General features: G+C 36.4%; 2 protein-coding genes across 2 annotated transcripts in view; both read right to left on the minus strand.

Annotated features, from left to right (window-relative positions):
• Positions 1-4,777, minus strand: part of LOC100633211 (hemicentin-1-like) — an 11,826-nt gene extending 7,049 nt beyond the window's left edge. Inside the window, exons 1-4 of the mRNA XM_019996077.1 lie at positions 4,362-4,777; positions 3,767-4,147; positions 2,774-3,067; positions 1,524-1,817 (exon numbers count right to left, since the gene is read on the minus strand). Coding sequence (XP_019851636.1) covers positions 1,524-1,817; positions 2,774-3,067; positions 3,767-4,147; positions 4,362-4,425 — 1,033 coding nt within the window. The 5' untranslated portion in view covers positions 4,426-4,777. The remainder of the gene's footprint in view (positions 1-1,523; positions 1,818-2,773; positions 3,068-3,766; positions 4,148-4,361) is intronic.
• A 452-nt stretch (positions 4,778-5,229) lies between these two features.
• The window catches only part of LOC105312633 (ATP-binding cassette sub-family D member 3-like), a 9,681-nt gene continuing 1,440 nt past the window's right edge, over positions 5,230-13,470 (minus strand). The window contains exons 2-8 of the mRNA XM_011405435.2: positions 11,294-11,359; positions 11,084-11,197; positions 7,479-7,529; positions 6,990-7,034; positions 6,773-6,877; positions 6,079-6,135; positions 5,230-5,507 (exon numbers count right to left, since the gene is read on the minus strand). Of these exons, the coding sequence (XP_011403737.2) occupies positions 5,430-5,507; positions 6,079-6,135; positions 6,773-6,877; positions 6,990-7,034; positions 7,479-7,529; positions 11,084-11,197; positions 11,294-11,359 (516 nt within the window). The 3' untranslated portion in view covers positions 5,230-5,429. The remainder of the gene's footprint in view (positions 5,508-6,078; positions 6,136-6,772; positions 6,878-6,989; positions 7,035-7,478; positions 7,530-11,083; positions 11,198-11,293; positions 11,360-13,470) is intronic.

Below are 13,470 nucleotides of genomic sequence, written 5' to 3' on the forward strand. Positions count from 1 at the left end.
TCTCTCTCTCTCTCTCTCTCTCTCTCTCTCTCCCTCTCTCTCTCTCTCTGTTACATCCAATGGTAGACACTGTTAATGTGTGAATGAATACCAGTGACATACAGTAGAGGGTTACAATAGGATCAGGCTATATGTGAATATGGTCCATAATCAAGAGTATCCCAATACACTATGAATATACTAATACATACAGTACCTGTACTACAATACAGTACATGTACATGGTACAGGGTCTATCAGTACATCCCATGATGGTGTAATAGGAGAAGGCTGCAAGAAGAAGAGGTGTAACACACTGATGGAGGTTACACAACCAATAAGAGATTACCAGTGTACATCATATCCCATACCCATACTATAGTTATCTGTCAATTTTTAACTCATGCACAGTCACGTATACATGTATGTTTTACTATTATTATCAATAAAGATATTTCAGACATGCTATCCCATATATCATACACTATAGCAGAGTTCAATATAGAGGGTTCATAGTGACCCTCAGTAGTATTTGATGGTGATTATAAGCCCAATGTGCTAAATTCCACACACTATAGACTCTCTATAGTACAGGCATTGTTCTACATTCAACACTGTCTACATGTACTGTATATATGGGCTAGCTGTAATAATAATGATAATGATATATCTGCATCAGCTCTCTCCATATACATGTACCTATCCTTCAACACATGATATGCAATGTACATGTACATGTACATGTATGTGAAAATAATATTATATATATATAGGATATTCCTTTAAATACATTAGGTTAAACCAAAAAGGCTCTTGACTATCACAACATTCTACAAGTAATGTACATGTACATGCATTTCTCTTCCTCTCTCTCTCCCTCCTATGTCTAACCCCTTTCCCTCCCCCTAACTATCATTACAATATGTACAGTGTATGACTATTATTATTATAAACATGTCTATTATTTCTCTTCTCCTCCTCTTTCTCCTGTGAGAAGGTAACAAGATAAAACCAGGTATTCATAAAGTGCTAGACACTGCTAGACAGGGGTATCCATTACCCCAAAGTCTGATGCAATAGATCAGGCCACTGATCAGATTACAGTCACATGATTCTGTATGTGTACACAATACACCTGCTGCTGACTTCCCGCCCACACCCTCGGCACACCCACGCTTATAATGATATTCATGATTTGCTTGTAAACAAAAGGTAGGGTTACAAGGATGAAACCCACACAAAAACACATACCAGTGTACATGTATTTGTAGATCATGTAATAGAACAAGACACCTGCTCTCTCTCTCTCTCCTTCCCTCCTCTTCTCTCTCTCTCTCTCTCTCTCTCTCTCTCCTTCCCCTCTCTCTCTCCTTCCTTCCCCTTCTCTTATAATAATATAAACTACCTCTCTACATGTTCATAACTGTACAGGAATATAAACAAAATAATCCATCACATGCACATGTACATGTACATGATAATTATCATTACATACACCTGTCCAAGATTACAAGAACACTGAAACCCTATACTGTACTACTTACGTTGAATCTTTAGCTCCAATTCTTCCGCATCTCTTCCAGCAGCATTGACAGACTCGCACTTATAAACCCCAGCATGATCCAGTCCTATCTCCTCTATACTTAACACAGAGACATTAGAATTAATGGACTTTATGATGAACCCATCGGTATTATTAGTCACTGGGGTATTGTTGAAGGACCAGGTGATGACTGGAGGTGGAAAAGCAGACGTGTCGTTACAAGTTATTTCAAAAGGCGTCCCTGCTACTGCGTAAGCTATTGCGCTTCTAGGAGTAAGAGCAATGACAGGGTAGGCTGTAGATGAGGGAGAGAGAGAGAGAGAGAGAGAGAGAGAGAGAGAGAGAGAGAGAGGACAATGTAAAAACATTACTCTTATTATTCCTGATACATTTCAACAGTCTGGCCCACTGAATAGCTTATGAGTATCACATGAGTGATGTGTTAACAATGCCAATACAATACAATATACACTACCATTGTATTCAACCATAATAGCTTAATAAAGAGAGGGGGAGAGAGAGAAAGGGAGGGAGAGAGGGAGGGAGAAAGGGAAAGAGGGGGAGAAAGAGAGAGAGAGAGGGAGAGGGGGGGGGGAGAGGAAAGGGAAAGGTAGAGGAAGAGTATAGAGGACAAAGCCTCAGAGACAGGATAATTATTTATAAAAGAAAACATTTCCTCCATTCTAAGTACATGTACACATACACAGTAATAATGCACTGTACATACCAATGGGTACATCTACAAGTACACTATATGTACATGTACATATGAGAGGCTTCTAGGAATGAGACCACAATGCAATATAGTACTGATTGACCCGTTTTAGTAACAGGATAGGGTGTAGCCTTGTGGTTTGGGATTAGGATACCCACATACAAGGCATGTAAGTATTATACATTTATATGTAGATGCTCCGTGTATACATTATACATCAAAGGCATGTAAACAGGAAATAGCTTCAGGTACTACTGGTAATTAAAACCAGTCATAATTGAATTGGGAGAGGCTGCTGCATTTATTGGAATTCTATTGAGATATTAAGTGCTTTTTATAGTAAATACATGTACATACAAGTACATGTACATGTACATATCAATGAGGATTAACTTAAAGCACTTAGAGAATGTATGTATAAATACATGTGACTGTTGTGTGTGTGTGTGAGAGAGTTGTATGTTTTAAAAGGAACTGACACATAACATATATACAAAACAAAGACTCACACCTGTCCCCTCTCTCTTACTACATACTTTGTATGTTCATTTCAAAGGAGTCCGAGGCGGTTCCATGGTCATTAGCAGCGTTTATATTGTATGTCCCAGCGTGCTTGAACAAGAAAGGAGGAGTAATGATAATCTGACTCTGAGATGATGCGAATGGTAGAAGGATTATACCATCCGAAGACTGAATCGCATTGCCGTTATGAGTCCAAGTGAAATTTGGTTGAGGGTTTCCGGTAACTAACATACCAAAAGTCCTATCGCTGGAGTAAGATCCATCAAGCCTTGTTACTTCCTTAACACCGGAAATAACGGATGGATTAGCTGTAGAGGAGAGAGAAAGAGGGGGAAAGAAAAGAGAGAGAATAAACACTGAATAAAATAACACCATGTTACTAAACCAACAATTAAACTGACAAGGCTAATACTCTCTTTTAAGGAATTATAGACACACTCACATGACAGAGTCTAATCACAAGTTTAATACAATAGACTAGGAACAATAAGGAGATGGTTCTCATTCCAGTCACATATAGTGGATTAGACAATAAAGGAAACAGCTAATGAACAGTTTAGACATTATAATTCAATAGACAGCAGTGCAAGTTAGAGCTATCTAATAATAATGAGACTAAGCATCTTTCCCTCTCTCTCTCTTTTCTTCTTTCTTTTTAAAACTTGGCATATTAATATAAAAAATTCCAACAATGTCCTGTTTACTCCGAAGTTATGAGGTATTTTGTTTGTTTTTAGTCTATGAATGAGCTGCCATTGATTCCAGTACATTTACACATTGCATTTGAGTGCTTTGCACCATGTACCACTGAATGGAGAGTGTTTATAACCTTTACTATACTGTATACTCCTTATCTCTCTCTCTGTACTTACAATTAAAACTCCATATCTCAAATTACATATAAATAAAACACTGCAATTCTCTCTCTCTCTCTATCTTTCTCAGTTACAGTTGTATTTTCTCTTTACTAAAATTAAAATATATACTAACTCTCTCTTTTAACTTACAAGTTGTTACGATTATAGTCTTAGTGTCTTCAGGTGCTTTACAGCGATAGACACCGACATCAGTCTCAGAAAAATTCTGGAACCTTAGGGAGATCTTCCCATCGTCGATCACAAAGGCATATACAGCATTACCCGTAGTGTCATCAGGACTGGTGTGATTCAGGAGCAATTCAGTACCATTTTCTAGGACACGGTACCATGCTTCGTATGGAGGGTTAAAGCCTGACTGGACTGCACCGGAGATAGTGTAGTTGAGTCCTGGAGAAAGGGAGATGGAGCGATTCGGGCTACTTTCCGTGGGGAAGACAAGGTGGAGACTTTGCCCACTGGAACGCTCATAAGAGTCTTGCTTTATTTCTATTCTTAGCTCTGTTGGTTGAGCTGTAGGAGAAAGAGAGGGAGGAAAAGAGAGAGAGAGAGAGATAGAGATTAGATTATCAAATTAGTGACTGCCTAACATAATATGTACATGCATATTTAGGTCAGTCCGTGAAAGTAAATTTGTTACTCCAAATCAACACACACAAAGTTGTACACAAACACACAAGCCCCAACAGGAAAATAATCCACAAAATAACTACAAACCAGCTCTTACCAGAGGCTAGCCCGCCAACGGAGACGAAATATGCCAGAACAAAGAGTATAAATCTGCCGGGCATCCTTCCGAAGAGATATTCTGGATTTACTTAAACTGCAAGAGATATCTGTGTCCTTGAATACGACGACAATGTAGAGGAGGTGAAGGAGAAACGATGGAGCAGGAGAAAAGGTATGAATTCCAATAAGAGGAGTAAAATCGCACAATGTGAGCTGCAAAATCAGCAAACAAGTTCACCTGACAAAGAACACGGGACGACTTTTCGACAGGACAGGGACAAGACTAAAGCTTTCTCTCTCTCTTTTAAAGAGACTAGAAGAAAGCTTCTTTAACTAGTAAACAAAACAATACAAAACACTATTCTGAAAGAGTTTCATCTCCTCGGAGATGGCTTATATAATAATGCGAGATCGCCATTTTGAATTACTAGTACTAGTCTAGTAGACCAGTTACTCCAGTATGCAAGACTGGTTTGAAACCCACCAATTGAATATCAATTAATTAACTATTATTAATAGTTATGAATATTTAATGAGCACCTAAATGCAGAAGTTTAAAAACTTAACAGTTTTGAACAGGATCTGTAAAGAAAATATCACAAAAAATATTAAAGTGCTAGCTTCCATATAAAAGTACAGTCAAACCTGTCTATTCTGGACACCTTGGGACCCAATAAAACTGCCTTTATTAAAGAGGTGTCCTTATTTCAGAGGTTCATTAATACACATTACTATTGTATTGGGACTGACACTACCTGTCCTCATTATAGAGGTGTCCTTATTTTAAACTGTCCACAATAGCAGGTTTGACTGTACTTCTCTTTGTACAATGGTATTTGAACAATGGCCTCTTATAATTATAATAATAGCTGTAATATAAAATCATTAAAAAGAAATGTACAGCAAATATAATATAGCAAAATAAATAATTATTTAAGTTACTACTCTCTCTATCTCACACACTCAATCAAGAGAGATACTACTAGGTACATGTATATAACACAATAACTAAATTAATAACTACAGTCGATTAATTATTAATAATAGTTAAATTAGCTGTGAGAAACTAGGAACCAAATTCCTCGGTGCTGGAATCAATCCTTTTAAACTCATAAGCGCCTCTACCATCAAATTGCATAACATACTAATAGGAATAAAGAGAGAGAGAGAGAGAGGGAGAGAGAGAGAGAGAAATGAGTGGACGTGAGAGCTGTCACAAGAGAAAAATGCAAAACAAACGAGAGAAACAAATTCTAAATTCTTTTCCGTGGGTACATGTACATGTACGTGTTGCTACACAGCTGCTCTTAAACTTAAACACATAAAGACACTTTATTGGTTCCTGCAATTTTGATATTAAAATTGATATTTCATGTTGGACTGTCATAACGTGATTCACACCCACGCGTGCAATTATAGTAAAGTAATTATAATTAACGACTATAAATATTTTAAAACTTTCCCCTTTATATTTAATAAAATGGACACACACACACAAACAAGCAACAGTTTCAGTGATTAATTATTAATTAATTTTAAAAATGCTTTGAAGTAGAGAAGTGTCCTCATTTCAGAGCTACTTTTGTATAGGCTTGTACCAATTAGGACATTACAAAATGTCCTCATTATAAAGGCTACACTGTAATGTAATACAGTAAACATTTGACAATTAAACACAATTAATCTTAGCTATCTTTCTCTCTCTCTGTGCTAACCTCATGATGTTGCCATAGTGATTTCCTGTGAGAGACTGTGAATAACGTTATACCTTTCTGTAGAAAGGAAGCAGAATGGTGGAGAGAGGAAGAGGGAAGGAGAAAGAGAGAGAGAGGGAATAGCTATAATATACACATATATATGTACATGTACATGTGGAAACTGAAAGCTTAAGTGAAAAAAGATAGTGAGAACTCTCAGTAGAGGAACAAAATCAACAAATTGAGAGTAACAATTCAATACTTTCTAGAACTTAAGTTGCATATGCTAATCCGCGAAAAAATAGAAAGTTTTGTTCCTCAATAATAAAGCACTAGATTATAGAGCATAAGGAAGTTGGTGATTAATGATTGAAACAGGAGACATTAACACTTTGTGTTTCATTATATCATTAGAATAAAAGAAGACACTACAAACCAACACAATATGAGTACAAACAATAGCTCATAAGCACATGTACATGTACATCATATACATGTACATGTACATGTACGTGTACATGTAATACAGGTGCTACTCTTTCTCCTGCTGCCATGACAACAAGATACCCACCATAGTCACATCAGGAAGGAGAGAGAGGGGGAGGAAGACAAAGAGAGAGATAAGGGAGAGAGAGAAAGGGGGAGAGGGAGAGGAGGAGAGAGGGGAGGGAGAGGAGGAGAGAGGGGGGGGGAGAGAGGGTTCTGCTCTTACCTCCCTACAGTGAGTATATATGTATCCCTCCACATCAACACTGACTGCACTAGTACACTCATCAAGAATAGCAAACTGAGGTTGATGGTAGAACAACCTGGCCATCTTTAAGAGAGAGGGAGGGAGAGAAAGGAGAAAGAGAAAGGAGAGGTTTATAAGATTTTAAAAGAGAGAGAAGTATATTATATAGTTTAATAAAACAATAATAGTCTCTCACGGCCATTCTTTGCTTTTCGCCACCACTTAAAACATCCATCCAATCCTAAAAGAGAAAGAAAGATGTATACATATATATACATTTGTTTACACAAACATGTACATAAAGTGATGGTAGTACTATCGATAATGTCACATGATGCTTCACACATGGATCTGGTTACTACTACACCAGTACCACATCCTTCACATTCATTAGGGCCACAAGCCACACACATTCAATTAAATAATTCATTTTATTTATTATTCATTTAAGTAAACATCTACTGTACATATAGATGTAGAGTATTTTAGTGAATATTGAAACTGTACTGCAATTTCTAATTCTGTTTATACATACCATATTACCATATTATACACACAAAACTGACACATATATGTACATGTACATGTACCATAACAGCAAGCAGTGATTGCATGAAATTTAATGCAACGCATAATAATAATAATATTATGATAATTTGAAGAATGTACATTATTGCTTAACTACCTGAAATGCATCCCAACCACGTTCTCTTTCTAAAAGATACTTGAGCTGAACCTGAGGGAGGGAGAGAGAGATGGAGGGGGAGAAAGAGGGGGAGAGAGAGGGGGGGAGAGAGGGGAAGGAAAGATGATGAAAGATAGAGGACAGGGAGAAAGGAAAGGGAGAAAGATCAATCACAAATAAATCACAGAACAGGACGAGCATAGCATGAGAGCGGAAACATGTGACGCGTGGAATGTCACTAGTACACATCTCAAGACAATTGCATCATATCTTTATAATTACACAAATTAGGATCGACATTATTGTAACGTAATAGGAATCCTGTGGTTTAATGACGTCTTGTTTTATAGTATCACATGGCATGATTAAAATATTTTAAATTCCACAGACAAATTTACAATACATACTTAACCTTATCTCAAAGTGTAAATATACATGTTTTTAAATTACGTAATAAAGCATATTAGTAGCTAATCTTACAATAAATATTTAAATTTATTTCAAGGAGTGGATATGTATAAGCATCAGCCTCTACATAATGGACACTTTGAAAGTGTCTCTGTTATACAGAGGTGTCCTTTATGTGGAGGTTATTTTATACAGTAAGGAATGTAATTGGTACACTAGGTGCTGTCCGTTAAATGGAGGTGTATGCTATAGAGAGGCTATACTCTCATGCTGATGTGTTAAGATTTGAAAACAATAAGAATGAATGAGACAAATAGTCTAGGATATTCAGTGAAGTCATATGTCTAACATAAACAGACAAACAGAAGGTAAGGGCTAGTAAACAACTCAGCAAACAATAAACACAGAAGCCAGCAATAAACAGTCACACTTCATCATGTACAGTCTAGCAGGACACCATTGGGCCTGCACTACCTGTCCTTAATACATGTACAGTGTAGCCTCTTTATTAAGGACACCATTGGGCCCACACTACCTGTCCTTAATACATGTACAGTGTAGCCTCTTTATTAAGGACACCATTGGGCCCACACTACCTGTCCTTAATACATGTACAGTGTAGCCTCTTTATTAAGGACACCATTGGGCCCACACTACCTGTCCTTAATACATGTACAGTGTAGCCTCTTTATTAAGGACACCATTGGGCCCACACTACCTGTCCTTAATACAGAGGTGTCCTCATTTCAGAGGTACTTTTGTATAGGCTTCTACCAATTGGGACATTACAAAATGTCCTTATCATATATAGAAAGGTGTCCTTATCTCTATCTTTATTTAAAGGTTACGCTGTACGTAAATAAAATATTATAATCAATTTAATTACGACTGTATACAATGAAGAGATTATTCTAATCGTGTGTTTACTATCAAAAAATCATAAAAGTGTGAACACACTTCAAACCACATTCACATACAACTTGTACTTATTCATTATTATAATATTATTAATAATACAGACATTATTTACTATCCATTAATTAATATTCATATATACTGCATCCAATAGATTAATATAATGAGTTATTGGATCATTAATTCAGCCTATAGTCTATTAAAAAATGGCTCCGAAATCACCTCCAAAATTCATTACATTTTCTAATACATATTGATGCCCTTATGCTGTGTAGAAAGTTTGAAGTGATTCCAACTTAAACTTTTCAAGTTATGAGCATTTTAAAAAACGGACCAAAATCTGAAAAAATCACTGTACTATATATAGCCCATGGTTTTTTCCAAAAAATGGCCAAAAAATCACCCCCAATTTTTATTACATTTTCTGATACATATTGATGTCCTTATTCTATACAGCAAGTTTGAGCTGATTCCGACTTAAATTTTTCAAGTTATGAGCATTAAAGATCTAATCTTACCAAAAACACTAATATTAATATATTTAGTTTCACCACATAGAAAAGAAGCCATAGCAATCTCCAACCAACAACACTCATTAATAGCAGCTGCTAGAAACCAAAGAACGCAACCAAAAACTAATAAAGTAACTACATGTACTTAAAAATGGCTTCCACTAGAACACATATTAATACATATACTAATAATGCTAATGCTTTGTAATGTAATTATAGCTCATGTTTACTAGTAGACCAATTGCTAGTGTTTCCCACTTAACTGGTTGAGCAAGAATTAAGAACATGCAAGTTACCATGGTAACTGTGATAGAGTAGTAATAACAAGAGAGAGAGGGAGGGAGGAAGGGAGAGAGAGAGAGAGAGGGAGAGAGAGGGGGGAGGGAGAAAGGAGGGTAGAACAGGGTTGTTATTATCATTAGGCTCACAGACTTAGAGGCACTGTATTTATTATGAATGATCAATGCCAGCTGGACTGGTGGTACATTGTTTGATATTATGAAAACAATAAAATATGTTCAGGAACACATCACATGACAATTAATCACAAAAATACAAACAAGAGGAGAGAGAGAGAGGGAGAGAGGAGAGAGGGAGAGAGAGGAGAGAGGAGAGAGGGAGAGAGAGGAGAGAGAGAGAGAAGAGAGGAAGAAGGAGAGAGAGGGAGAGAAGGTGACATCATTGCTTTTCTTTGTGAAACAGAATTCAAGGTATTTTACAGTTTCATGTCAACAATTTGCAGCAGCTGCCACTAATAGGCAGAACATGTGCTGAGTAACCAAACACAGAATGACATAATGTTCATGTAAACAACATATTAACAACCTTTAACAATACATACATGCACATATACATAGTATAAATACACACACACATACATACATACATGTACATGTACATGTATATTGATGGTGTTTGTCTGTGGAGGGCATATGATACCATTAAAGTGTCTAATGGTTAATGGTTTCACAATAATGTGTGTGTGTGTGTGTGTGTTGTGTAGTGGATTTGGTTACAGTAGTTTGTGCACCTGTTAAAATAGAACTACCCTATCTCTTAGGGTATTAGAACCCATAGAATATACTAATAAATATAATAATATACTGAAACTATAATGGCTAATGGACAATGAATCATACAATAGTTGACTTGAAGCAATAAATGCAGTATAGTACTTATGGCTCCATTAAACATGCATCAGGAAATACATTAAAAAGGTGGTCTAACTTATTAATTATTCATATGCAATATAAATGTGCACTAACTTATTAACTATTCATAGTGGGAGTGGCTTAATTAATTGTATTAACATTTAATTAACAACACACTAGCCAGACCCATTGAAAGTGGGGGTAAAATTACCTGGGGGGGACCAGCAAAAATAAATGGTTATAAGTTAAACTAAACTGGAAGCTCCTGCTATAAAATTCACCACTTTGTTATAAACTTAAAAATGTAACTTAGGCTGCTAAATCACCAAAAATAATTATACAACTAAATTTGTAACAAATTGCAAAAATAAACTTCCTCCAATAATTTCCAGATCAAATTAATGACATTATTATTAATTATATCTTTATTATATACACACACAAAGAAATATCCACTATAAAATTGACCATTAAAAAAAATTAACTTAGCATGATCAAAACAATGACATAATGTGGCTGCTAAATCACCAATAAAAAGCTATTTTTTAATCACAAAATAAAACTTTCTCTAATAAAATTAATCTTACATACACAATAGTACAATCCCTATTATCATTACCTTGGTTAGATATTCCTCCAGTACTTGGTCTGATATTCCTTTCTTCAGCTGCTCCTCATGAGTGTCAGGGTATATCACCTGATCCCTTAACATGCCTAGTGTCATGTACGGTCGCTATGGAAAAGGGGGAGGGGTCAAGAGGTGTAGTTATTAGTGGGAGGGGTCAAGAGGTAGGGGTGTGGTTATTAGTGGTAGGTGGTTATGGGTTACCTGTGGTATGTAGAATAGTTTGCTTTTGTGTGGTTTGACAAGACGACCTCCAAATAACGGCCATAACTAAGAGGAATAGAAAGAAAGAGAGAATGGATCAATATATACACTATGGTTGAATTTAGGGGTGTTCACAAATTATAAAAAATATACAACAATCTACAACAGGGCTGGACAATATACTGATACATGTATGTTAGTATTGACACAATATTAGTTGAAATACCAAAATATTGATTTTACTGAAATTTTGGAATTATTATTAACGGTATTATGGTGTATGACTGCATGTATAGTTGCATTAATTAGTCAATCAACATGACTTTTTCTCAGTTCATCTATACTATATCCCAGTTCAGTTTGGGACGGAAGTGGAAGCACACCGAAGCAGCTGCGTGGAATTTGAAAAATGTAGTAAGTCACAAATGACGTAAATAATGATTTCATAGAGGAATGGCAGCTGTGTTGTTTCACTCTTAAAACAGTCTTGCCGCTGCTGATAAGCAGTACAATAGCTGCTGGAGTCAACTAGTTTTCATAAAGGCCATCATTATCAGAAAATCTTGCTCTATTAGCTTTTTAAAAGAAGAATTATCAGTTTGGGCGCTCGACTACATGTGCTTATGTAAACTATGACATCATAAAACGTCATTGCGGTTAGCTTTGGTATGCCATTGGATTTATAGGGAGAACCCGGTTCTCAGGGTTCCCAAGGGTTGAGAGACCCAAGATTTCACAGATTTTGATGGACTTTGGCGACTAAGAACCTGTGAAAGTTTCATCCTTATCTCACTTTCCTATAAAAAGTTACTCCAGTTTTTCTTGTCCCAAACTCAACTGGGATATAGTATATTATAGTGTATTCATTGATCTGGCTGTAGTTATAAATAATGAAACATTGAGGCATCAATACCGCCCAGCCCTATTCTACAATAATTATATATTCTTTGCGAAATTAATAATAAAAAGAATTTTAAATGATACTATCTGATGCAAAATTTTAACATATTAAATTAATTAATAAACAACAATTCGTCTATTATTAATATCAGAAACATACAATAATCCATCTTTATCAAATGCTAATCCATGAGGACGATCAAATTGATCAATATTACTGCCGTTACTTCCAAACTTCCCAACAAACACACCATCACTAGTGAAGACTGATATACGATGATTGCCCTCTTCACTAACATACACTAGACCAGTAGCTGCAGTGTCTATCGTTATACCTTGTGGATACTTAAGCTGTCCAGGATCAGATCCTTCAGTACCAAACTGACCCACAAACTTTCCATCCGGAGAGAACTTCTGAATGCGGTGATTCCAACAATCAGCAACATACACTAATCCTTGACTGTCAACAGCAATGTCACGTGGATGGTTTAACCGTCCATTAGCTGATCCTTTACTACCAAATGAATGAGAGAAGGTTAGATCAGGATTCAAGACTTGTATACGATGATTATCATAATCAGCAATATAAACCTGTCCTGTTATAGGAGAAATGGCTATACCATCAGGATACTTGAATTGTAGTGGTCCACTGCCCTCCTTACCAACTGATGCTATAAGGTATCCATCCATGCTTATCTTCTGGATCCTGTGATTAACATCAGATACCAGAATGAATTTGTCTGGAGTAATGGCTACACAGCGAGGAAAAGAAAAATTGACATTACCACTTACTCCTTCCCCTCCTAATGATTTCACTTTCTTTCTTTCTCTATCCAGTATTGTTACACAGTTACCATTAGCCTCAGCTATTATAAAATGATTATCGTCACTTACAGCAACTCCCCAGGGAAGCATAAACCCAGTTATAGTACGTACTGGAGTGATGTTATCAAGGTAAGGATTGAAAGGGATGACTAGTGAGGTATCCTCAAGGTGTACATCATATACTTGTACTTTTACTGTATGAGTACCACTGGTTGAAGGCTTACACTGTATCCTATACACTCCAGGATCAGTGCTGGTGGTAGTGACTGTAGTGTCAATGGGTTGATCACCTTTACCAACTGGTACTAGAGTACACCTCAGAGAAGAGACGGGAACACACAAAACAGATGAATCTGGTGCCTCCATTGATAGTGAAAACGAAACTGCTTTGCAAGCAGGTGTAATATGATCAATCTTCTTCACTCTACACTGCTGTAGTGCAGTAGATGAGT

This window comes from Amphimedon queenslandica, unplaced genomic scaffold, assembly GCF_000090795.2.
Source record: "Amphimedon queenslandica unplaced genomic scaffold, v1.1 AMPQUscaffold_13423, whole genome shotgun sequence".
Lineage (NCBI taxonomy): Eukaryota > Metazoa > Porifera > Demospongiae > Haplosclerida > Niphatidae > Amphimedon > Amphimedon queenslandica.